We start from the raw sequence: 27,528 nt of genomic DNA, 5'->3' as shown, positions 1-27,528 counted from the left end.
CCCCTGGGCATAGACCTTGCTGTGTCAAGTCAGACTAGGATGACGGAAGGAATGACCCTTACACATAGTTATTATGCAGGAGATGGTAGGCCAGTGTCTTGTTGGGATTCCAAGAATCCTCATGCATAATGAATTAGGCTGAAGCTTTTCAGAGAAAACCCCATGTCATCTTTTGGGCATTACCATAACTAGGTAAAAGGTCAGTACTAAGAACCGTTATGCAGTGTAATATCGGTGGAATGTAGGTGAAAAGTGCACTCATTACCTGAGCCGATATTGGGGTACCTATATGGAACATAACATTTTCTGTTCTTCCACAGGTCCAAAAGGAATTGCATCCTTGCATTTTGTGGTCATAAAGCTTGCTAGATTAAGAATCACACGCTCGGGACTGAAAAAAGCAGTGATTCATCGGTCCACAGGTCTTTATTGCTAAACTGAATTAGAGATGATTGGTTGATCCTTATTCATGATGCTCTAGAGCTTAACTATTTGTACATTTGTAGTAGAGGATTATAAAGTGGGGTATTTCTTGATCTAAAATTATTCTTTTGGAAATAGACTTTGTGTGTGGGGTAAAGGAAGATTGATCCTGTTCCTAGGATAAGCCGGTGTAAGATATAAAGTGTCTACAGATAGATAAAGCTTGCATGGGTAGCCAGTGCAGGGCATATTGTCAAGTTTGGAACTTTTCTAGTCACTGTGTTCTAGATTTGTTGTAACCCTTGAAATAGATAATGAGGAGATCTATACTATAGTTCACTGGCCTGTGAAAGACATGATTTACATATGATTATAGTGTCATGGACCCTATGGGAAAAACCTTCATGCAGCATAGTCTTTTGGTGCAGAGAAACTCTTTGGTACCTTGATTAACCTCTTTCCAATTGGAGCGCTTGAAATCCAAACTCAGAGCCACATTCTTCACTTTATTCAAGTGGTTAGGACGTGGTCAGATGCCTTGGGCCAAGCAGTGGTAGGATCATTGTTATGTCATGCATCACAGTTCAAAATCTCAATTTGAGATGGTTAAATAGAATCAACTGATCTACTTTTTAATGGTACTGATCGAGGGGTGGGGTATCTATGCATGGGGTGATCTGAGTATCATAGGCATGAGTTCTACAGATGAGATTAGAGTGAGCTGCAGAAGGTAGGACAGGTATAATATGATGAGTGTGGGAGTGGTGGTAGATCCTTGATGGAAGCCTAGCTGAGAAGTAAAGGGTGCAGAGCAGAATTGGAGAAGGCTGATGATGTGGACTGTATCAAGGTAAGAATTGATCTATTTCAACAATACCATGATTTCCTTGACAAGAGGTCAAATAGGAGAAGGGTGGTGACACCATTAGAGTCAACACTTATCTAGTGGTGATCTCTGGTAACAATTAATGTGATTTCACTGCCTTGCCAAGGTCAGAATTGTATGTGTCTGTGTCAGAGGAGGTTGTTTTGTTCAAGAAGAGATGGGATATGTAAAAAGGCTGTTCTATCAGACGGCTTATCCAGATATAGCACCGGGGATAAAGGTCTGCAGTTATCAGGATCCCGTTGGACAAGACTTTCATCCTTGGGGAATGTGGACTTGCTCTTTTCTCTCATTCACTGCAGATCAGGTATTCAGCAGGAAATATATATAGAAAGAAGGCAAACTCTACAGATAATTTGAGTTTTCCATTAAAAAAAGTTCTTACTGTAAAAAAAAGGGACTTCCAGTAGAAGTACAATATGCTTTATCACAGAGCCTTTCTGTTGGTACCTCTTATATACTGTATGTTGAATGTCAGAACAAAGAGCATACAAAGTTTATCACTTTAAATGCGGCACAATAAAAAATGGTCACATTCAGAAAGTACAAGAGTGAAATAACTTCTGCTTACCTGAGCAGTTAGGGTCATGTGAAGCTTTGACGTGTCACTTAATATATGAAGTATTTCCTGGAACTCCGGGTCCTGATAGTCAAAGCGATCTCCAAAAGTTATGGCACAGATAACATTAGAAACACTGCTATTGATGTAAATGTGTGGGTCAAATGGCTGCCCTAAAATTGAAGTGTAAACAAAATAAAGGTCAGATTACATCCTAGGACTTACGATGCTGAATGTAATGGAGAGTACTTATATTTTTAATGCAAGCAGGAACTGCCACTTCATGCGTAAGCTTAAACATAATGGATTATTGGTCAGGTTCACAAAGGTGTTTAAGCATCTAACTTGCACACTATGGATCAACATCTTAACTTCAAGAGGTTGCTAAAGGCGCAGCAGTTCTAATAATGACATGTTGCCTTGTACTATTGCACTTGTAAATTTTAGGGTCGGAACTCTATAAATACTAAATGTAAAAGGAAATATGATTTTGCATTAATAAATGGATTGGCTCACATTGAAAAATGCAACAGCATAGTGGAAGTTACTAAATGAGTAAATGTGCTCATAACAGCTGGTCTGTACATATTCCAGAGTGGAGGAATTGTGCAAAATGTAGTAGACACCCACACACTTAGAAGTTGTTGTGCAGAATTACAAAGCTTTTAAGGTAAATTCACCCTGAACATTGCTGGAGATTATGTCCTTGCATCAAGGGTAAGAGTAATGTATTTGGAGGGCGAACACAATAAAAATTGGAGAGGGTGTAGGAGAAAGGGTTTCTCCATGGAGAAAATATTTTCAATGTGGAGATATTACATTTTATTCTAAATGTTTATATATGTCTTTCACATAAATCAGCAATATTGTACTAAGTATCTCATACAATAACTGATAAATCAGAGAAAGACATTCAAGGTTAGGATTTATGGGGCCACCATAAACTTGAAGTAATACATCTGTACAGTTCTACATAGGAGTTGTGCCACCAAATATTAGAACATTCTCAAACGATAAAGACTATGGGGCACATGCATAAACCTAAGCAATTGCGATTCCTTAATAGCGAATATTAAGGAATCGCTATCAAGGAATCGCAATTGCCTATGCATGTAAGTTTCGCTAAAAAAGAACGATTCCTACACACTTCCTAATAGCGAATTGCAAATTGTGATTCACTATAAGGGAATGCTTTCCCATTCATTCCTAGAGGCCCATAGGAATGAACGGGAAACCATTCTCAATTTGCGATTACCAAATAGGTAATCGCAAATTGTGAACGCAATTTCAAGGGTGCCCGGGGGCCAAAAGACCACTCTGATGCACCCCCAAAATTAGCATGTGTACACATGTGGCGTACACACATGCCCTAAGGCCATGTGTGTGTGCCACATAGCACATAGAAAAATGCTATTTGGTGCATTTTTCTAAGGAATTGCAAACTACCATCAACTTGAAGTTGATGGTAATTTGCGATTCCTTAATGCAAAGTCACATTCTGAGAATGCTTTTAGCATTGCATTTAGGGAATCGCAAATTGGGATTCCCTAACTGCATTTGCAAAATAGGTAATTGCAAATTTTGCGATGACCTATTTTGTGAATGGCTTTGGGCTTAATGCATCTCAAAAGGCTAATTACCGGTCACAAAGGGGCTGATTCTGCAAATCGGCTAGTTTGCGACCTGTAATTAGCTTGATGCATGTGTCCCTATCTGCTTTCAATTAAGTGGTGCATTTTTCGGAAGGTTACTTCTGTTTTGAGATAGTGTTCCTATCACCCATTGAATTCTGCAAGTTTGTCACTAGGAGTCTTCACCCATCTCATGATTGACACCCTGTCAGTGTTTCCACCCAGTGGAAGGGAGCCATCCCTAGTTAGACAGCCTGCCCAGTTTTTTCAATTCATGGCTCTCAAGCTTTTAAACTGCAATTTGTCAGTTTGAGGCTATAGCTGCCTCACCACTGTAGAGACCTCACATCCAACAGCGAGGCAAGGACAACTGAAAGGCCCAGTAAGTCTGGATCTAAATGTTTAAATACCTCTTCCTATGCAGTTCTTTGCTCTTAGGAAGACCTTGGCGAGGGTATAACCTTTCATGTTTTGTCACATAAGATAGAAATCTGCTTGAATTTGTTTTCCTTATGTTCCAAAACATATGTTGAGTTTGCAGGCGGTAAAGTGGAATGTTTTTCATGAGTCTCCTGAATGTAAAGATAACAAAAATGTATATGAGTCCAGATGGGTCAAGCTGCCACCTGTGAATAAGTAACCGCTCCTTAGAAAATCTCTCTAGATGTTCAAACATCTCAATGTACAAGCAGTAAGAGACTCAGGGCCAGATGTACGACCCACCAATTTGCGAGTCGCAAATTGAGTCGCATTTGCGAGTCGCAAATTGGGATGCACAACAGTGTCTGAGAAACTGTTTGCGATTCCCATTGCGGTTTTAAATTGCATGCCTCAGGCATATTTATGAGGCTGTCGTAATTTGCGACCCCATCGAGAATGGCTGGCACTCCCAAGGATGGTGGCCTGCTCGGACAGCAGACCACCATGTCCAGTACTGCTGTTCTTTTTTTTATGCAGCTCGTTTTCCTTAATGGAAAATGGTATGCATTTAAAAAATAAAAATGAAACTTTTCAGTTTAATTTTTAATGGCAGGCAGTGGTCCCTGGGACCATTGCCTGCCCTTACAAAATATTTCCAGAGCCACTCACAAAAGGGGACCCCTTCCCATTTGCGAGTCGTTTACCACCCTTCTGTGAAGGGTGGTAAACTACGACTGTTTTGAGACCGCAATTGCGGTCGCTAAACAGTCATACATTGCTTCAGAAGTCGCTATTAGGAAGGGACGCCCTTGGAACGCCCCTTCAGGATAGCGAGTCGCTATTCCTATTTTGTGAGTCACAAATTGATTTGCGACTCACAAAATAGGATTAGTACATGGGCCACACATTTTCTGCGGTCGCAAACAGGTCTAAAACCCATTTGCGCCCACAAGAAACGTTAGTACATCTGGCCCTCAGAACTGTAAATAAACATTGCAAACCCTTATACAATTTGATCTCATGTACCTTACAAAATTCATAGCTGAATATCAGATTTGTCCCCTCTTCCTAAAAGTTGAAGGACCATGGACAAACACAGATAGTGGAGATGGCATGTGATGATTAGAATGCGAGCATTAATAGTATAAAGGACAACATTTTGTTTTGGTTTTTTTCCTTTGTTGCTATTATCACCTTTTGATAAACGTAGTACTGGCCCTGTGACTTCAAATGTCTAATACTTTATAACTTGTAGGGTGAGGTCAAAATGTTGAAGCCCTTAACATATCATGGGTTAAAAAGTGTGAGGATTGAGGGGTTTAGCTAGGGGAGTGGTTGGCAGGAAGAGGGCTGCATTGTCTATGTGATCACCACCACTTTGGTTCTTACACTTAAAGGAATGCTTTTAGTGCTAGAAAGACTGCACTTTACTACCATACACTTATGTGGAAGTAAGAATCAGATTTGTCCTAAAAGGCACAATATAGAGTTCCCCAGACGGAGCCCTCTACCTATTCTTTTATGAGTAAATGGTGACTGGGAGGTGGAGGTGGTGGATAGAAGAGGCACCCTACTGAAAGGTTGGGAGTAGCCACCCACCAAAATAAGACTGGAAAGAAGGATGGAAGCAATTGGGCGGGCTTATGCTGGTTGCCAAGCAGCTTGTACAAGTGCTCTATTGGATGGAGAGGCAGGCAACGCATGTGGAGCTATGCATGGAAGCACCATAGCAATACAACAAGTTATTCAGGATGTCACCCCCTGGCTTGCTGAAGTCAGTTACTGTCAATGGAGGAAGGAAGACATTCTGTAGCCTTGAATAAATAATACACCAGTGAAAAGAGTTCTCTGGGAGAGTACCAAGAAGGATCCGGGTAGGACATTAAGAGGACTGTATATAGCATTGAGGGTTACGGTGACACTAAATGTTGCTATTAAACACATCAAATTCCTAGGTACACAACAGATAGGTTTTAATAGATGAGGTGGTACCTGAGAACTAAAGAACAACACCGGATTACAACTTTGCAAATTGTTATAACTAAAACAGGGCAATTAGGTTGGCTTAAATACATGATTTTTAATGTGTTTTATTCGACCAATTAATATTTAATGTAACATGGTTTTCATGAGTTTCTGTTGTGACCCTTAGAGCCATGATGTATGATGACATATTTTCATGTTGGTTTACGTGTTTTTAGAAATTGCTTCATAATTTGAAATTTTCTTTTTTTTGGTATGCAGACATGATTCAGTATTATTGTTATATTCCAAAAATACTCTTGCCAAGTTTTCCTGATTGATGCCCATTTGTTTAACTGCTATCCTTAGTGAAAGCTGATATTATTTACTCATTGTTTCATACTATAGTTGTAAATTACGAGGGCCAGTTCCACCCCTATATGGGGGATGTGGTGCTGGTACATAAATGTGTTTGCGTCGTGAAAAAGCCATTCAGAGTTTCAGAAGAAAAGAGATGGTTATTCCAATGCTCATTTTCAGGGCCTACGAGCCTGGATGATAAATAGTAAACTGTGTAATTTACTAATTTTTATATATTGTTTTATTTCTAAAGATACTAATGGAGAACGAAGTCCGAACAGTGACAAATCCCGAACAACTAATGATGTCAGTTACACGGCGGGCCCCTGAGGGCTCTATATGGTTGGGGGAGAACATGATCGCTCCCGTCACGACTGCCCTCGTGATGGTTTTATGGCAGAGGGCAGGGCAGCTTATAGGCTGGGAGGGGAGGCTTAGCCTGCTGATGCCTATGTGGGAGTCAGAGACACTCAGGAAGCTTAGAGGGATTGAGGGTCACAGACTCTGGGATTTGTTTGGAATTTCGATGGTGAGGGACGCATGAAGGGACGGGGGCTGATTCCCTTCCAGGAGCTGCAGGCAGAGTATGATCTGTCGGCAGAGTATGATCTGTCAGAACCTCAATATCTTAGGTTTGTGCAGATGTGACATATAATTGGAAAACATGAGGCTCTTTTTTCTGATGTACTGGAGGAGTCACCTATGGAGTTCCGGGTGCTTGCAGGGCCGGTCCTAGAACTTTTGGGGCCCCGGGCAAAAGGGAAGATGTGAGGTCCCTCTAATTTGCATGTAACATCACAAGAAGTGACCACAGAAAGTGACATTGCGGGACTATTGATCTTATTTGGCATCACTGAAGAGACCTAATGTGGATTTCAGTAACAATGACAAAAGATAAATATACAAATGAAATAAGTCCATATATTTTCAAACTGTATTAAATGGATTACATTTGTCACATTGGATGGAAAAGCTAGTTCCAGGTCTTAGAAAGATGGATGTTTTTTCGCTCAATGTTAACTGATCGTTTCCAGATGAGTGCTTGATAGAAATTCCAGTCCTGTCTCATAAAGGGGGAGATCCTGTTGAGGTAATGAGGGGCGGGATCATTCAAAATATAAAATTACACAAAAGCAAACGTCGTACATTTCAAAAGTCTCCCTTACCATTTTGTGTCATTATGCTGCCACCTTAGGATGACATTAATACTAAGTAATTTCTTTTAACGTAAATCTTCTCACCAGTATACCACACGCACATGCTAAGAGTCGTAGGACAATCTTTTTTGTGTGTGGGCTCTTTACTTGCCCGAATTATGTTGAGTGCAAAAACACAACACATATAATACAAAATTACAAGAAACCATTGCAAACAAATTAAGATTGTACATAAATAAAAAAGACCTAGAACAACCAAGACCACTACTAAATCAAACATTGACTTGAAGGTATGCTGCAGATGTAAGTTTTTTTTTAAAAATCAACGTTTTTGATTTGTTGTTAGAAATGTAAGTGGCCGGCTTTAGCGCTGGTGGAGCCCTATGCAACAATGTTTGTTAGTGCCCCTAATTACTTCCTCTGCCACGGATTCCCTCACTACCACCCTTTAACAGTGCCCCTCGAGTCTCCATAACCACATTCTCACTGAGATGCATTTCATTTGATTTACAGCGCTACTGATACCAGTGTAGGGTGTCAGAGAAATGTATATCACACACATTATACAGAGACAATCTCTCATAAATGTCTAAATCACTGTATAGGAAATGTTATATAAGACAAAGGACTACAAGGTGTAGGAGTCACCAGACAATCATGTTACTAGGCATTATAGTTTATTAGTGATTGGTCTGGATAAACACAAACTCTGAATTTAGAACATAATACCATGGTTGGAGGTTCTCTTTAATAACCAGAATTGAATTCTATCCAAATGAACCCTTTTTGCAACATTAAGATAACCAAAGACTGGGGAAAAAACATAACCCTCCAATTTATACCTTGAAGTTTGCATGCAGCTGTTAGATGATAGTTAATAGCTCACTGTTCAATGTTAGGATTTTGACTTACTAACTGACTTATTTACAATATGTGCACTTTGTGATCTGCATGGTACATGTTCTTTGCAGCAGGCACATTAATCCTCTGCTCTACCTTTCCACGAGTCAAAACTTCCACTAGACTAAACTTCGATCTCTCTCAAGGAGGAACATTAATCACTGGAGTTATCATGACATTTTTATTGTTGCCGAAAATTGCTGGAGGCCAGGAAGGAGGCAGCAAGTGCTTTTAAAAACATAATATACTTGCAAAGATGACGCCCCCACCCGAAGTGAGCGCTCAGTGCGATGTCACCGGTCCCACCGCCCTAGAGCCTCCCTGCTCAAGGGTCCTGTGACCTCAATGACAGGGCCACTGACCATCTAGGGCATGGGTACTCACAAACTTTCTCTGGGGGGGGCAAATTTACAGTGTGGTCCATGAGGTTTCACACAGGTCCCTGCAGCAGACGCCTTTGTCCACTGAGCCACCAGACCAGCATACCCATATCTCTTTCTCTCTCTCCCTCTGTCTCTCTCCCTCTGTCTCCCTCCCTCCCTATCTCTCTCCCTCCCTGTCTCTCCCTCTGTCTCTCTCCCTCTAACTCTCTCCCTCTAACTCTCTCCCTCTGTCTCTCTCCCTCTGTCTCTCTCCCTCTGTCACCCTCCGTCTGTCACCCTCCGTCTGTCACCCTGCCTCTGTCACCCTGCCTTTGTCACTCTGCCTCTGTCACCCTGCCTCTGCCCCATCTCACAAAAACAAAAGTGGCGCTTCACTGGCAAACTCTTTAAAGTGGCGCTAATGTGCTTTGGGTTTGAATAAAATCAATTTTGCCACTTTTTTCGATCCACACTGTCTTGCGTTAGTTATTTTTCAATTTTAACCTTTTATTTCTGTCCGTCCCGAGGGAGCACATTTAAAGTGAAAAATGTCAGAAAAAGAAAACCTTTCCAGCAAGCGTGTTTTTTTTGGTGGGGGGACAAAGAAAAGGAAAGAGGGAGTAATGGCTACAAGGCACAAGGAGGGGGCCCCCACTCCTGGATCTTGCTCTAGTGCCTAGAGGCCCAGGGAAAGGGGGCCCCCTCCCCTGGGCCTCCAAGCAGTAAAGAAGCATTTCGTAAAACACTACCGTGACAGTTCTACATTCATTTTAAATGCACATTCCCATAAAAAAAATAGGGGATACAAAAGTAAACACGAGCCAGTTGATCTGGCTGCTCCCTCCTCTCCTCACTAACCTTTCCTTACCTGTGTCTAGCTGGTTCTGCTAACAAAGGGGGCCTTCTGTCACCTAGCAACAAAATGAAGAAAGGCAATGGCCGGTACTTAGCAGAGGTGTTGCCTCCCCTCTGACACTGTGAGCACACATAATTGCTGGCCCAGTTGTGGTGCAGTCCCTACTTTGTTTGTCCCTTCCCCCCCACCCCTGCGCCCCCAGGAATGGCATCACACCCTGACAGGAAGGTCAAGACACCTCGCATTTGTAATTTGATTGCGTGGGGCAGGGGGCCCTGGAGGCTAACTGTGAAAGCGTGCCCTTTCACAGGGAAGCAGGGGACCCCCTGAGCGCGAGGCCCTGGGCAGCTGCCCACACTGCCCATGCCTAGCGCCGGCCCTGGGTGCTTGCACTCCTCCCCCTCCCCCTCCCCCCCTGCACCACCCCCCACACCCTCCTAAATAATCATGCTATCTGATAGATCCACACAATGTTGTTGGCCCAGAGTCTGTCCCCAGATATAATAAGAGACGGGTGAAAGCAGGACCTGGGCAGGCTGGAGGATGACGCTTGGGGGGATGCCTGCCCCTACCCGAGGGAGGAGGCAATTCGAGCGGGTTGCCATCTGGTAGAGCGGAAATTACTGCACAGAGCAGCTGTACAAAATGGGGCTTGAAGGGTCCGCCTTATGTTTGAGGGGTAGAGTCAGAGGGATGCCTTGCTGCATACATTGTGGGAGTGCCCTCCGGTGAGGACATTCTTGGAAAAAGTGAGGATACGCCTGTCAGAGGTGACAGAGGCACAGATTCAGCTCACACCTCAACTGATTACCCTGGGTATCTGATGGGAGCAAAAGCTAGAAATGTATACGCTGCTCTTCTTCAATGTGGCCCTGGATGTGGCACAGCAGGACGTTGTTCGGAAGTGGGGATGTTCCATCGCATCCACACTGTGAGAGTGGGAAAATAATCTGGAATGGTGCATGAGGGCAGAGGAGTTGGTGTACAAAGCCCGGGTCTGTCCTGGGAAATGTGAGTAAATATAGCACTCCTGGAAGACTGCAGAGAAGGGGATCTAACAGTGGTAGACGACAGGGTGGGCATGCAGGGAGATGTTTCGTGGGTCTCCATGATGAGCTGGGGATGACACAGAAGGATGGTGTGCTAGGCCTCTGGAGAGGGTTAGGGTGACGGACCCTGCTGTAGTTTTAAGGGGGGGGGGTTCTTGGTGCATTATTAAATGGCTGAATGATAGCAGCTGACTGCCTCGTCTTGGTTTGGGTCGGGGTTTCTGTTTAGTTGGGGGCTTTCGGCTTGTTGAGGACTGCTTAATATGAGTAATGTACCATGGCTTCATGGGGTATTGATAACATTTGAATACTTGCCTGTTCAAGTGGTCAATAACAAGATTTATTAAATAAAAAAATAAAAATGTCAAGTAAAATCTTATTAGGAGACACTGAAATGTTCTTTATAACAGGTTTGTCATAAATTAAGATATTATACAAATGTGAACTCTGATGGCTGGAAATGCAAGAATTAATTTGTGCACTTTGAGTGACTCGATAATCTGTATGCGCTGTAACATTTACTTAATGATCTTTTTTGTCAATGTGCAAAAGCAAATTAATATTGTAAATTCGCATATGTTGTTTTCATTATTTGGAAAACAAATCTATACATTTTCTTCTATATTTCAGGGTAATGATCTGATGGCATAATCAGCTGGTAATTATTTCTATAAACATTTTGAAAAACTATTTTTCACTTTGTTTCTTTCGGCCTTAATGAAATGTCTCCCTTTGTGATCCATGTTTGGTATATTGAACTTTTTTTTTCATCTTGACTTTGAGTAAATTAATAATACGTTTGAGTATGTGCACACAGAAACTAATTAACATACTATTAGTAGACATCTAACTTTTTCTATAGAACGTGCCACATTCTCTTATTTATATCAAAAGAAAGATGCCAGTGCTGCTCATCTGAATCCTAAGAATATTATTTCATTCTACACATACGAACAAAACACTATGTGAGAGGAGTTTGATTATTAGAATCAATCTTTCTAATTTTACATTTTATTTCGATTTATATTTTCAATTAGTTTTTTGACATTTCAATATTTCAACAAAACATTTCAGGACACATCACAAAAAAATGGACATTTTACTCAAACAATATTTCTCTTCTTACCCCATTCATCCTCATGTTCTCACTAACTAACCATATCATACATACTCATTACACATTCATCCAAAAGCAATCTAAATCACGAACAGCTATGTTTTATATACAATTTATATACAATTCAAGAAACCATAGAATAGCATTTAACTACATAAATCATTATGATCGGGAAGTTGTTCTGTTTTCTTATGGTTTCAATGTAGCGACGTTATATAAGGAGGTCTACGCGTTTCGAACTCGTTTTAATATCGAGTTCTTATCAGGACCATAGGCTGTAAATGTAAAACGGGGGACTTATATTAGAAACGTCATTTTGTCAAAAAAGCTGATTTTAGCTCAACACCCAGCTCTCTACTTCTTACCTCTCTAAATGTCAGATGGGAGGAAGTCCTTAAATACACCAGTATCCGCAGAGCGGGACCACCTACATAACAAATATATGGATTTTAAAACCTGTATCCCTTCATCTTGTGGTATTTGGGTATACAGGGACGTTATGTCCATTGTTACCATCCAGTCAAGTGACTGGATGGTAACAATGGACATAACGTCCCTGTATACCCAAAAGATTCCTACAGAATTTATCATACAACTGGCAACGGGCAGTATTTAAGGATTCAGAGAAATTGTCAAGATAAACAAGAATATGAAAAACATGCGGAAAAATTGACAACCAACCTAATTGAACGTGGGTACCCCAAAAAACTACTCAGACGTTCCAAAAAACGAGCTTGGTGGACACCACGAGAGCATCTATTGGATAAAAAAGCTAAAAATAAATTGGATCGAACAGTACTTGTCACAACATTTTTCCCCAATTCCAACATGTTAAAAAAGGTGGTAAATAACAATTGGCACTTAGTAAAAAACTTAAGCGAAGATTTGAATAAACCCCCACTTTTCGCTTTCAAAAAAGAATCAAGTTTGGCTAACAGATTGGTAAGAGCTGCGCTACCAAAAAAAACACAACCCAATTTGAGGAGCATGATTGGATTACCTCCAGTTGTGGGTCACCACAGATGTGGAGGGTGTAATTGCTGTGACTCCACCGAAGAAGGATCAATTTTCAAACACAACGATTTAACATGGAAACACGACATATTTACAAATTGTAAATCACGATACGTGATCTATGGAATTAAGTGTCCATGTAATCTTTTATACATTGGCAAAACCAATCAAGAGATCCGTTCAAGAATCCAACAACATAAATCACGGATAAAACGCAAAGTGCCGAATGCCCCATTGGTCAACCATTGGCAAATGTACAATCATGGGGACAATGAATTACGATGGACTGTGATTACAAAAGTCGAAAAAGATCCAAGAGGAGGAGATTTGGACGCTAAACTTTCGAAAAAGGAAGCAATGATGATCGTGAGATTCAATACAGCTATAAATGGACTAAATGAACTTTCTGAGATGTTTAAATTATAATGAGTAATACCAATGTCATTTATGCTCCATAAGAACACAGACCACCAAAAATCAACACATAATCCATTGGACTGGTTCCCTATTCAAGATGGCCCCCACCACACTATCATATGAAAAGACTCCCCGTTAGTTACTTGAGAATCCGCCTACAAGGAGGTATCCTTTAATGAAACGATCCACCCACAATAAATGATATGTATGTATGAGAATAACATCACACCACCCCACGATGCACAAATGCCCATAGAGATATGAGTAAACACGACCACACAAAGATGGTGCTCGTGTTTCAGCAGTAAGTCATGTGACACGACACAGCCGGATACATCAGCAGAAACGAGCAGTCCTTCCGAGATTGAGAGACGGGACCAAGCCGGGACACGCCGAAATCAAAAGGTACGACCCACCGGACAAATGAATGCAGTCCCGAGGCTCGTGTAATACCCAAACGAGTCCTGACACGCTTCTCTCTTCAACTTTTACAGGCGCACTGGGAACCTGAGAATTATAATCGTTGTTCTCCCCCCCACACATCACAGGAGCATCAGCCCCCATAAAACACTGGTAAGCCAACTAACTTTTGCGTGAGACAGGAGATTTACTTCTACGATGAAGGTCGCTCCCCTCACACTGTCATTTCTGGTTCCCTACAGAATGATCCGAACCAACACCCCACATTAGTAAGTACATCTGAGAGTGTGACTGACTTTACATGCGTGTGGTCAGACGAGATAAACATCGTGTATATATTTGTTATGTAGGTGGTCCCGCTCCGCGGATACTGGTGTATTTAAGGATTTCCTCCCATTTGACATTTAGAGAGGTAAGAAGTAGAGAGCTGGGTGTTGAGCTAAAATCAGCTTTTTTGATAAAATGACGTTTCTAATATAAGTCCCCCTGTTTTACATTTACAGCCTATGGTCCTGATGAGAACTCGATATTAAAACGAGTTCGAAACGCGTAGACCTCCTTATATAACGTCGCTACATTGAAACCATAAGAAAACAGAACAACTTCCCAATCATAATGATTTATGTCGTTAAATGCTATTCTATGGTTTCTTGATTTGTATATAAATTGTATATAAAACATAGCTGTTCGTGATTTAGATTGCTTTTGGATGAATTGCTGAGAGTTGGGACATCAGCGCCGCCACCGCCAGGAGTCACGGCAGAGCCCAGGACATCGCGCTGCCACCGCCAAGAGTCAGAGGACACAAAGCTTTGCGCCGCCGCCCCGGGACTACATTACCCGGCAGGCTCAGCGGCGGCGCGCTAAACACACGCCTTCAGAGCGCCAGAAGGCGCATTTAAACAGCGGCCAGCCCCGCGTAGCGGGACGCCGGGCGAAGCCCGGGCCAAGGGCGGGCCTGTTTAAGCCCGTTCAAGCACGGATAAGAACGGGACGGGCCACCCCACTAACAACCGGAGTCTAGATCACCAAGGTTAGTATATCAATATATACCTTGGGGTCCATACATATTTGGCTGTGCAGTTACACTAGCCTTCCACCTGTTGTAATCAAACATGGCTGCTATGCCCGAGGAGGGGACTGTCGGAAGGAAATCGACTGGGGGCACACTAATGGGCACTTTAGATAATTTTTTGATCAGAGTGTCATCAGCCCTGGCAAAGGACATAGAGCTGACCGAGAAAAGGCTCTCTCTGGACATCGCCTTTGATAAAAGATCTTCCCTTGGCACTCTGGCGAGGAGTAGATTGCCATTGAGCCATCACGCTGACATAGAGGGGACGCTCCCGCCGTCGGGAGTGGAGGCAAGACCCCAATCGTCCCAGTAAGTCATTATTCTTGACACATGCGATGCCTCGCTTAATAGCAACGGTCCCGAAGAGGATATAAATAGAGCCCCATCACCTAATATAAGAACACGCTCAGCTAGCCAAGCAAAACTGGGAATGGTACGTCAAACCGGGGGTGTACCGGTAAAAAGAAAGCGACCTGGAGCACAACTATACATGGGGGGAAAGAAGGCAAAAAGTGCTAAAAATTCTGCTACCCAAGAGGATTTGGTGGTAATTCCACCACATAGCCCCAAGCAGACTGGTCTAGCAGATAAAGATGTTCATAATATGAATGTGACCTCTGCGGGGGTGGAAGCTTGCCCTGATTTGGGCCCTCTGTTTTGGAAAAAACTTGAGGGCACTATTAAGAAGATATGCCATCCTATCCATGATCGGTTGGACTCAATAGAAAACAGACTGGTATGTCTTGAACTTTCCCTCTCACAAGCACAAAAGAAGGCAGGACTGAGGAACAGTACCACTGCTGCACGCCCGGCAACATCATCTGGGCATATTACAACTGATCTTTGCTCTAGCGGTATGATGACTGAGGGGGACAAAGCAAGTCAGCATAGTAAAGGAGTGCCCCCTGCTATCCCTCCGCCTCTGGTGCCGGCAGGGGATGGAAGTACAGTACATACTAATAGACGTCCCCAGGCAAAGAATGTTGCTAAAGCCTTACCACCGGTTCTAAATAAAGTAGGGTCTGAGCCACCACTGGTAGGGAATAGTGGAACAATACAGGGCAATGGTAGAAGGAGGGAAGCTAGACAACAAAATCAGCCCCACTTATCCCTGGTCCATGAGGACGCCCAACTACCGTACATTGATCTCCCTCCCCAATCTGCCCCTTTTGTAGTAGTGTTGGTGGGGGTCCCACCAGTTGCCCAGGGGAAGCAGGAATCTTATCTTGATCTTAAACATAAGTGTATCTTTTGGCTTAACAAGTACCGTCCATTGCCAATTAATATGCGAGCTGAGATCATGGGTGTTAGAAGAGTCAATTGGATTGGAGGAAGATGTAAGACTGTCGCAGGGGACTGTATTATTATTAATTTTAGAAATTGCAGATGTGTTAATCACATTTGTAGTTGGCCTTATAATGATCACTCCCCTGGGATTCAGGCTCTTCCACTTGCTTACTTCTATGGCCCTCCAGTTCCCTCTGAAAGAGATATTTTCCAGCAGGGCACCACACCAAATTATTGCTCATTGGGGAATGTAAGGTTGTTTAATAGATTCGAGGCTCTCTCTGGCTTGGCGGATTGCGATTGACATCATGCACATCTTAGTTTCGCCTTATGTAGCACAGAAGAGGCGAATAGGGATGAGGGAGAATTGTACCTGAGCCTAAACCTAGCGATTATACAGGGAAACAGCGCAGTGAGGGAGGGCAATGTTGGTTCTAATGTTAAAGCCACCAAAGCCACCGCTAATACTGGATGTAATACTGGATGTAATGCAGGATGTAATGTTACAGTGTTTGATAATATTGTGAAGGTGGGCAATGCTGGTTATAATGTTGGTCATAATGATACAGCCATTGTTAGTACTGTATTACACAATGATTCTTATCCCCTGGAATGCCAGAACATTGTACAGCAGAGGTTCAGTGATGATCCCACTGGGGGCGATATGATTCCAGTTTCCAAAGAGCCAGTATGCTCCACCTCCTTAATTTCATGGAATGTGGCAGGAATAGGGACAAAAACTATTTTGTCTGATTGGCAGGAATTTATTGATTACTTTGATATATGCCTGTTCCAGGAGGTGTGGACAACTGAGGCCATACATAAAGTGGGATACTTGAATTTGTTTGTCCCAGCAGTTAAAAAAAGTCAAGGTCGCCCTGTGGGTGGTCTGGTCATATGGGTCAGACAGAGTCTTAAATGCCACATTCAGCAGCTTTCGGTGGCAAGTAGTGACATTTTAGTTGTTAGACTCAAATTTCCAAATGACTTAAGAATTTATATTTACAATGTATATGCAAGGGGGCTCCCGGGCGGTAAGAAATCTGATGTGGTTACAATGGTAGATACACTGTTACAGGCTACTCCCCCCAATACACTATTTTTAATCGCGGGGGACTTTAATACTAGGTTTGAGCCCCTCGGTTTGGACGATACTGGTTTAACAGAGGAGGAGGACCTTAGGTGGGGCATTCCACAACTGGGTACTAATCCTATAAAAAAATGGACAGAGGCCGCGATACAGATGAAGGGCCTCTGTATGGGGAACCAGCTAAGGGCTGCTAATGGGCGCACATTGTCAGACAAAATGGGAAAGGAAACGTTTGACAATGGTGTAAGGGCAAGTAATATTGATTATTTGCTTGTCCCGCTTAAGTTGTGGAGTACTCTCCTAGATATGGAGGTGGTTGCTCGTACTGAGAGTTACCACAACCCTCTTTCGGCATTGTTTAATTTGGGATTTTGTAAAAAGAATGTGGTTCCTGGAAGACGAATCTTATCTGATTTGGTATTATCAAATGATGAGCGCCACCTTAAGTGGTGCCAGGTTGTGGGGCATCAGGAAATTATCTCTGACATTAGTGTGGATTTGGAAGGAGCATTAGCAGCTATTGCGGAGGTCACCTTGCTAGGCCCTTCGCATCAACCTCTGATGGAGATTCACAATAGCCTGTTTGCTAAATTAAAAAAATATTTTTGCAAACCCAACTTTTGCAAACTCAACCTAGGCACTAGATCCCAGTTTAGAAAAGGAGAAACTTGGTATAATGACCTCTGCCGCCAAGCTAGGGGAGACTTAGGCCTCGCTCTAAAGACTAAAGACCTAAGGAAAATAAAGCTGCCCCGTTTAAATTATAGACAAACTCAATATGTGGCAAAAAAGGAATGGGAACAAAACTGGTGGCAAGATCTAAAAATGGCATGTAAATCTAAAACCCCCACATTTTTTGGGAATATTTTTAAATGGGACAGGGGGGGGCATAAAGAGAGCCCTCAAAATAATGTTGACCAAAACTCATGGGTTGAGTATTTTAGCCCCCAATATGCCAGCAGTGTAGCTGGCAGTAGCGAGGGGGTGTTTGCCCATGCCTTTTATAAAGAAGCCACTTTCACTTTAGGAGAAGTGGACAGGACACTAGACCTAGTTAATGAGGGTCGTGCCACAGGCATGGACTGTGTGCCCGCAGATGTATTTTTGAATAACAGAGCCCATTGGAGGATGTATATCCTGTACGTGGCAAATGCCATTGCACAAGGGATGGAGGTACCCCAATCATGGAAAGGTGCAGAGATAGTGCCAGCGTACAAAAAAGGGGATAAGTCATCAGCAGCTAATTATAGACCGATAAGTCTGATCGACTCGATCCAAAAGATTGTGGGTCGACTTGTATTGGGCAAAATCCAGTCCTGGATGGATGATGATAACATCTTGAGCCACCTCCAGGCTGGCTTTCGCCCGAAAACAAGTACTATAGACCAGGTCTTTAGGTTTATCATGTTATACTGGCGTACTGTGATCTTAGAGAAAGGCACCTAGTACGCGGTCTTTGTTGATCTAAGGGCCGCTTTCGACCTTGTTCCTTGCAAAATCCTGTGGAAAGTCCTTGCAGAGCTGGGGATGGTGCCTGAACTATTGAGCCTAATCGTCCGCCTACATGAGGATACTTTCGCACGGGTTCGGTGGGGTCGTCAGGGAGAGGTAACGGAAACCTTTCCGGTCGAGCGGGGAGTGAGACAAGGCTGTGTCATGGCACGACCTTGTTCTCGCTCTTCGTGAATGGGGTGGCTGAGTTCCTCTCCCTGATCCCTACCGATGCCCCGGCTATGTGTGGTGAGCGGGTCCCGATCCTCATGTTCGCGGACGATACATTGATCATGTCAAAAAAACCAAGTGGGCTCCTGCGCGCTTTAAAGCGCTTTGAACTTTTCTGCCTGAAGAGAGGCCTAGAAATAAACACGGCAAAAACAATGTTTATGGTCCTAAATGGCTGTATATCATCTGGGCATGCTAAACCTTTCAGAGGAGTGATGTATATGAATGGCGCCCCACTAGAGCGGGTTGATGCCTTCACTTATCTGGGGGTCACACTCCAGAGAGATCTGGGGTGGACCAACCAATTAGATATCGCAGTACTAAAACATCATCAGCAGGCTGGTATTCTTCTGAAAAAGTTTAGCTTATCAACAGCAAAGCCCATTAGCCCACTATTGGAAATTTATAGGATGAAGGTGCTAAGCTCGACATTGTACGGTGCTGAGCTATGGGGATTCCAGAATTTGAAAAATCTGACGCTAGCAGAAAATGAATTTTTGTGTAAAGAAACTAGGGTCCCTATAAGTACTCCATTAACACCTCTAATGTGGGATCTTGGGCAAAAAGCGGTCCAGGACCTTGCCGCTCTACGGCCCTTGCTGTATTGGTGCCGATTGTGGACCACAGAGGAACTCCAACATTATGCACAGGGCTTACGGGAGATTATGACAAAAGATGGCTCCCAAAAAATTCACTGGCTGAAGTCCATTCGGTCCCTACTAACTAGGTTGGGACTGTGAGAGCTATGGGACGATCCGACAAACGCTATATTCCCTTCCAAGAAACTTTTGAAAGTAAGCTATTGGGAGATGATAAATGCAGAAGTATGTATAAGGGGTTCTTCCTCACACCTAACAGGCCGTTTCCTGGAATTTAAGGCCCAACCGAAACTGGAATTGTATTGGGACGCCATAGAGAAAAATCAGGACCGTAAACTCTATTTTCAATTTAGAGTAGGCTCCCTTCGAGTTAGGTCTTTTACAGCCAATTGGGCAGGGGAAAACGGTAGGGACAAATGCCCTAAGTGTGGTGAAGAACGAGAAACAATAAGTCATCTTCTCTTTTTTTGCCCCTTATATTCTGCACCCAGAGCCATGTGGGTTAAGCCTATCTGCAGAGTGATTGGTACACGAAGGTACACTGAGGCTTTAAGAATTTTAAGTAGCGATCCCAGCCCTCCAATTGCTATTGCCATGGCTAAATTTCTGAAATGGGCTTGGGTAATCCGTATGCGCCTTGTTGCAGAAGGGCTCTGATTATTGTTTGTAGACTGTGTATAAATATGTGGGCCTACTCAATTTGTGTAATTTATGTGCAATACCACCTGTACTGTTAAAAATGATGGATTTGGTTTCATGAACTTAGTTTTTATGCATTCAAATAATTGATATTCGACAATTGTCTACAAGTAGTTTAATTCAAATCTTAGATATTTATTGAATGGTTTTTAATGGAATTTTATACTGAAATATTGTGATCTTATGTATGTTTTTATGTATGCTTTTATGACTTAATTGTCGAATAAAGTATGATGAAATTGAATGTGTAATGAGTATGTATGGTATGGTTAGTTAGTGAGAACATGAGGATGAATGGGGTAAGAAGAGAAATATTGTTTGAGTAAAATGTCCCTTTTTTTGTGATGTGTCCTGAAATGTTTTGTTGAAATATTGAAATGTCAAAAAACTAATTGAAAATATAAATCGAAATAAAATGTAAAATTAGAAAGATTGATTCTAATAATCAAACTCCTCTCACATAGTGTTTTGTTCGTATGTGTAGAATGATATAATATTCTTAGGATTCAGATGAGCAGCACTGGCATCTTTCTTTTGATATAACTAAAGGCAGGGTTTGGCCTTGCTGCTTGGGAGCCCATACCCAGTGGTGATTAGCACATTCTCTTGTTTGGCAGGACCATTTGATTTTTTTCTGATAACAATCGTATGATATTATGATTATAATTCAGCCAACAGGTTTCACATTAAGTAGTATGTCTGTCAAAGGTTTGGTCCGGTATTTATCATATGTGAACAATAAATACAATATTTATGTGAACAATAAATACATATTATCACATGAAATTATCTCCATCTGTTTGACTTATTGTTACCTACTCATCCCTCTGGAAACCTGAGTGTAAGACTGTGAGCGCACTTGACATGGGCACACCTACTATTTGATCTCTTCCAAGGATGCAATCGTTTGATGGCTCCCGCTTAAACTATATTTTTCACTTATATAAAGAACCACTCCAGGGAAGTGTTTCCTACTTAATATATATATCTTCTAGGGCACTCACCTTTCTCTTCCTCTATTGTATCTGTTAGGTATCTCAGCTCCTCGTTGATCCGTTCCTCCAGGCTCCTTTTACCCATTCCAAAATTCCTCAGGGTTGATAAAGCAAATCTCCTCTGTTGTTTCCAGTTACGTCCATTAGAATGCACTATCCCTGTGGGTGCAAAATTACATTCAATCTATTATATTCAATTTAAGTCTAGCTTTGTATGGAAGGAACTCTAAACAAAATATTCCAAAATCAAATTTGTCTAGCGCTTGATTCTATTCATTCATATGTCAGCAATAATAGAAGCTTGGTTATGTTTTGGTCCACGTTCATTCCTTCTTAATGGAAATAAAAAAGCCATAATTTTGATCTGTTATGCTTCCTGGATTTTTTTTCCTCAACATATTTTATTGAAGTTTGATTCAATGCAGGCCGGATGGATTCGGACAGAGTGAAACATTTACCGCCATTCTGAAGTACATCTACAATTTCCGTGTGCTCACCGGCTATGAACATAATGTAACAAAACTATAAAAGAAAACGATGTGCATCCGAACTCTGATTTTTATATCCTGTTCCCTCCTGACATCTCCTTCAGGTAGAGGCCTTTACCCGTGCCGGGTCTTTCTGAGGGACGGATCTTGTTGTATGATATGATCTCATTGTCTAAGTGTTGGTGGGGTATAGTGTGTGGTTCCAATGACAAGCCTCTGTGATCAGCCCATCGTTGACAAATGTTGGTATCTTTCTGGCGGCATCCCTGTGTCATAAAAACTGTGCGTTCTAGTCCCATATTGAAGTCCATGCCCCTTTCCAGGTTCCGATACCGGGTGGAGTATCTTCTTTCCATTGTCTATAGATGTCGCGTTTGGGCAAAGAGAGACCCAGAAATAGCAAATGTTGTTTATATTTATAACCCCCTTTTCCCTCCGTGCAGTGTAATAGTAGAAGTTTTGGGGATCTGGGAAGATCCCATACCAATACCTCTGCTAGGCAAATCATCATGCCGCGCCACAAGCAGTCTAATGCAGTGCATGACAAAATCTGTGTAGGACTGTACCTTTGTCTTGTTTGCAGCGTAGGCATTGTGAGGATGCAATCAGATCCATCCTCCATAATTTGTATCTAGTATAGTATGTCATATGGAGATACTTGAATTGTATGAGCCTTAGGCAGGTAGAAATCGCAGCCCCTCTTGGTGATTAATTTCTAATGCTTCTGTCCAGTCATCGTCAATGGAACTTAGGTCAGTCAGCCAGGGTATCCAGGGTGCTAGGGTGTTTGTAATAAGGGATTGATATATTTTCATGATTTTGTGTTCACCTAGGTCGCCCATCAGGATTTACCCTCTAGGGGCGGAATTTGGGAATAGTGGGGAGGTCATGAATATATGGGTGTAGGGTATGCTTTAGTAGTAGGTACTTAGCTCAGTATCAAACATTTCATCTACAGCGTGTAAGATCTCCTGCCAATATGTCTGTATTTTAGGGCAGTGCCACGAGAGATGCGTCAATGTATCAGTGTCCTCCACATCCTCTCCAGCATTTAGGATCACTTCCCCTTTTCCAGTGTGCTGTACGCTCGGGCTTGTAATACCAGTAATGAACTATCTGCAGCAGCGTCCTCTTGCCACTCCTTTTGTGCGAACTGCCTACCACATTCTCTCTCCCACCTCACCTGCACTTCTGTTTTGGCTTGTAGCTGCGATGTTTTCAGGAAGGCATATATGTCCGATAATAGCTTCCTGTCTGCGTGTCTGGTGAAAAACCATTTCACGAATGGTAGAAGGACCTGCTTGCGTATGTTTTCGGTGTTGGTTGCGCGACCCAGTGAAGAATCGTAGCATGTTGCCATTGTGCTGCCGATGGCAACCCATACCCCTCCTGTATTTGCCGAAAGGACATGATGCCTAAGTGATCAAAGAAGTCACCCACCCTCTTACAATTTGCTTGTTGCCATGGCATATATGCTGAGCCCTGTAATGCTGGTGGAAAATCTGGGTTTCCCAAGATGGGGGCAAATGGAGAGAGCCTCGTGGATAATTTCTTCGGGCCGCCAGCACGTCCCAGACGCTGGCTGTGGCACGAAGTACTGGGGAGATATATGCTACCTGAGGCCAGTGCGCTTTAGGAAGCCATGGAATCATCCATATATGAATGCCTGTGATAGCCTGATCGATGAAGCACCAGTGCTTCTCTGTTAAGGGTCTATTCCATTCCACCATATACCTTAGCAGGGCCTCCTGATAGTAGTGTTTGAGATTCTAGAGGCCGAGTCCTCCACAAGTAGGTGGGAGATATGTCAGTCTCTTGGCTATACGTGCCCTCTTCCCTGCCCAAATATAGCGGTCTAGCTGGTGTTGTAGTTTGGGTAGCATCTGAACAGGGGGGAGTAAGGGGCAAAGTCTGCATAAAATATAGTATCTTAGGCAGGAGTGTCATTTTTACTGCCAGCAGCCTCCCGAGCCAGGTCAGCGTATAGTCCTTCCATACGCTGGCAGTGTCTGCCATATTATGTGCAAATGAAATAACTAATTGTGATATTCATGCTACCTTGCAAAGAACAAAAAAAGCCTTGAGAAAGCCCTGGCTTTACTTGCCATACACGGTGAAACATGTGTCGGCTGTTCTGTCTTTCTAAAATCTAAAACATCTGTATAATAAAGATTTGTGAAAATGGAGGAAACTCAGTGGAAATCCATCAATAAAAGGAATCTTGTTCACTCAACCTAATTGGTCTTGCTGTGTCTTATGGAGCTAAATTTCAACAACCCATTGATGGGAGCAAACTGAAGTATTTAAAAAGGTGGAATACATGCTCACAAACTTCTTATCACTTTTGTCTCTTTAAAGGCTGGGAAGGTCCAGAGCCTTGAGCAAACTTTTCCTCCATGTAGTAATTCCGATAAGCCTAACCGTAGGGTGTTTGTGCAGGCCAAAGTAAGTCACCCCCTTTGAGGCTCAAGGGTATGGGTAGACATTCTGCAGAGTTTCGACTTCCGGGGCTGGGAGTGTGAGGTTCAGGAGTTGCAATTTCTGTATGTTAATTTTAAAACCTGACACCGCTCCAAAAGCCTCCACCTCCAGAGCAAGCCTAGGTAGAGACCAGAGGGGATCTGTTGGGTGCACCGAGGCGTCATCAGTGTAAAGCACCAACTTATTGTCCCTACACCATCCTCATTCTCACTATCTCCGTGTTTGCTCTGACATGTTCAGCAAATGGCTCGATATACAGTGCAAAAAGGAGCGGGGACAAGGGAGATCCCTGTTGAGTTCCCCTTTCAATACGGAAAGTCTGCAATGTTGTCCCGTTTACCCCCACCATTGCCCGGGGCGCCGCATATCCAGCTAAGACCCATTTTATAAATCGAAGCCCAAGGCCCACAGACTGTAGGACAGCTTTCAGATAAGCCCAATGCACCCTATCAAACGCCTTCTCGGCATCCATGGAAAATAGTAGTGTGGGCGTCTTAGTTCGCTGAGCCTTGTCTAGCAGGTGGCATATTCTCTTTGTATTGTCACTGAAGTAATGTTCTGGAATAAAGCCAGCCTGATCTGGGTCAATGAGGCCATGCATCATTGGTGCCAATCGCGCTCCATGGATTGTTATGAAGATGTTCGCATCTATGTTAAGTAGTGAGATAGGTCTATATGAGGTGCAATGTGTTGGGTCTTTGCCCTGTTTGGGTATGACTGCAATGGTGGCAAGTGGCATTGTATCAGTCAAGGTGCCCGAGTAGCTGAAGGAATTATACAGTTGTGTGAGGACAGGGGCCAGAACGGGGGCCAGCAGTTTATAGAATTCTGGAGGGTAGCCATTATGTCCTGGCGCCTTCCCGTTCGGTAGGCGGGATATTGCGGTAAGTATCTCATGTAGGTGTATGTCTTTCTCCAGTGTGAGGGCATGTTGGTAATCTAGCTTGTTAATGGGGTCGTGATTCAAGTATGGTCCTATGCCGGCATTCAAGTTCTCCTCCGCCGTATACAATTCCTTGTAGATAAGGTGGAACTCCTGAGCTATCAGCTCATCCCGTTCTTTGATTTCTTTGTCATTTTGTGGCATTATCCTCATGACCTCTTCTACACAACACTAGCAAGATTTTTTTAGGTATTTGATAATCTTCTTGTTATTAGTCTCTTCAAATGTCTCTATATAATAATTGTCTCTATGCCAATATTTAGCTTGTGGGCAGTATCGAAAGGTGGTGGTGGTTCCAAGGATGCAGCAACATTGTAAACCAGTGTGGAACTTAATGGCACTACTTGTGGATCACTGTGAATTGGTTTATGCAAACCCTCTGTGAGGTCATGCGACCTGTTGGCCTCCGGATCATCTTCATTGATAACTGGAAATGTAACTTTCTTCTTGGTCTCCATTAGAAACACAACCTTTCACTATTTTGGACACCTTGTTCGGCTCTCACACTTTTATGGCTAACGTCTCGCTCTGAAACCCGCTCAACTGCTTCGGTGGCATGCCGTGTTGGGTATATATATACAGCTCTGTAAGCACAACCCTTGGCACTTCTCCTTGAGCCACTTCATCAAATGCAGTAGTACGACGACTCTCTGTAATAAGTTTGGCAAGTGAATTTTTTTTTCTAACTGTCAATTTGCACTTTCTGACATCTAGTTGATCTCCACCTTGTAGCGCTTCTGGACGCAGTGTTATTTTGCAGATTATCAATGGCTGCTCTCCTTGGTACATCCACCTTCAGTGTTAACACTCCATATAACATATGATTCCTACTTGCGGTGCAGCACGGTACCTTTATGTGTAGCCTGACCAGCAGGTTCTTGCCAAAAACATGTAGATTCTCCTCATGCTTTGATTATCTACAACTGCTTCACAGTGGCTGGAGCTGCATTTTGACTCCACATGCATTAGATGTCGATGCTGCACTTCGACAACGGCACAAGTAGCACGCACGAGCAGTTTGCTTGGACCACAGCAAACTCTCTGGGAGAGCACTGTTGATCATTGAGTTACTTATTCTTTATCTCGCCGCCAGTTGCAGTGTCCTCCCCAGCCTGGATAAACGCCAAGGACTACGCTGCACTTGAAGGTTAGTATTACACATCTTTATTCTTCTGCGTGTAACTCTGTGCCCAACATTCTAAACAGTCGAAAGGGAAAGCACAAGAGAACCCTACTCAATATGGAACCAGAGTGATTGCACAGTGGTTCCTGTGGAATATTATACTTAATAATGATTAGAAAGGCAAAGCGAAAATCGCATTTAGCCAGGGGATATGGGTGATGTCAAAGTGAAAGAAACACACATACACTGACTTTGTTGTTCTATGATTGTATTCAGAAATAAATTGAAACTGAATACTCACAATTTATACACATAAGAAAAAAGTATTTACAATTGTGTAAAGTGTCCCAAGTAAAATTTGAACCTAAACAACATTCTAAACAAGTCTTCATTGCATTCCACTCAAACACTTACATCAGAGCTTTACAGCGTCCATTATGTCACAGCAATTGGAGTTCCACAAGATTTTATGTGCTCTAGGTGGCCCTTTTATTAGTTAATTTTTAGGGTGGTCAGATTCTAAGATGGCCGCCAGTAGTTGCATGGTTGGTGATTTCCTCCTTTGTACTCCTACAGCAAGCAAGATCTTGGAGACAGTGCTCTTTCTTTTCTACCTCCCAGTTAGATAATGGCTCCAGAGGTAAGATTTCATTGGCAGAAAATAACGTAATAGCACTGATATTAGATGTGCAGATCTCAGCCTGTCAAGTGGTGTCTACTACTTATTTATTACTGTGTCCTTTGCAGTTTACTCTGTCCTTCAGTGTGTCTCCTAGTGCTCTATGATCCGTTTAGACTTTAGTGACTGCTCAGTGTGTCAGCATGTAACCTGGATTCTACTGGGTGTCTAAATTGACAGCTTTATTCCCCCAGAGCATCAGGGTCTGTTATTTGGAGTCACTGAATAGAAACCAATGTACAGATTGAAAAATATTGGTCTATAAAATCTTCCCCTTTTGCTTTCTCAATCTCTAAATTTGCTCCCAGAGCTACTGAGTCGTTGAAATATGTCTCTTTGTGCATCCTGAGTCTACATAAGCCCCATATCCTGCCATCTCTGCTACCTTGAAGTATGTAACCTAATGTCTTCTAATTCTACTTTTCTAGTCCTGAGCCCCCTCAACTTTAATTTTACCTGACTGTATAAATGTAACTTTTGGCATCGGGACTTTTGCAAAATACCTTACACATGAAACAATGTCATGATGCAATCCATATCTGCAGATACAAATTGTACAATGTGCAATTTCCTAGTATTGTTTTGTGAGGGGCATCATGGCCCACTTGATGTTAAGCCTGTTGTCAGTCATCGCAACTCCCTACAATCAACACAGGCAATACATTTCAAATGTACTGCTTGAATTATCAAATGGGAGATTCCTTGCCACAGAGAATTGTGTGTATTCCTTGCCAGTTGTTTGTTTATTTGAATTTTAACTTGCTCCTCATTCATATACCTATGGGTAATGTTGTCTTCACAACTAAACTAGAAC

At 42.7% G+C, this 27,528-nt stretch overlaps 1 protein-coding gene across 1 annotated transcript in view; it reads right to left on the bottom strand.

The window, feature by feature from the left end:
* The window catches only part of LOC144798817 (cytochrome P450 2J2-like), a 266,692-nt gene that overhangs the window by 162,583 nt on the left and 76,581 nt on the right, over window positions 1-27,528 (bottom strand). Inside the window, exons 3-4 of the mRNA XM_078669866.1 lie at window positions 21,010-21,159; window positions 1,881-2,041 (exon numbers count right to left, since the gene is read on the bottom strand). Coding sequence (XP_078525992.1) covers window positions 1,881-2,041; window positions 21,010-21,159 — 311 coding nt within the window. The remainder of the gene's footprint in view (window positions 1-1,880; window positions 2,042-21,009; window positions 21,160-27,528) is intronic.

This window comes from Lissotriton helveticus, chromosome 1_2, assembly GCF_964261635.1.
Source record: "Lissotriton helveticus chromosome 1_2, aLisHel1.1, whole genome shotgun sequence".
In the NCBI taxonomy this organism is placed as follows: Eukaryota; Metazoa; Chordata; class Amphibia; order Caudata; family Salamandridae; genus Lissotriton; species Lissotriton helveticus.
This window is presented reverse-complemented; position numbering and strand designations above follow the sequence as displayed.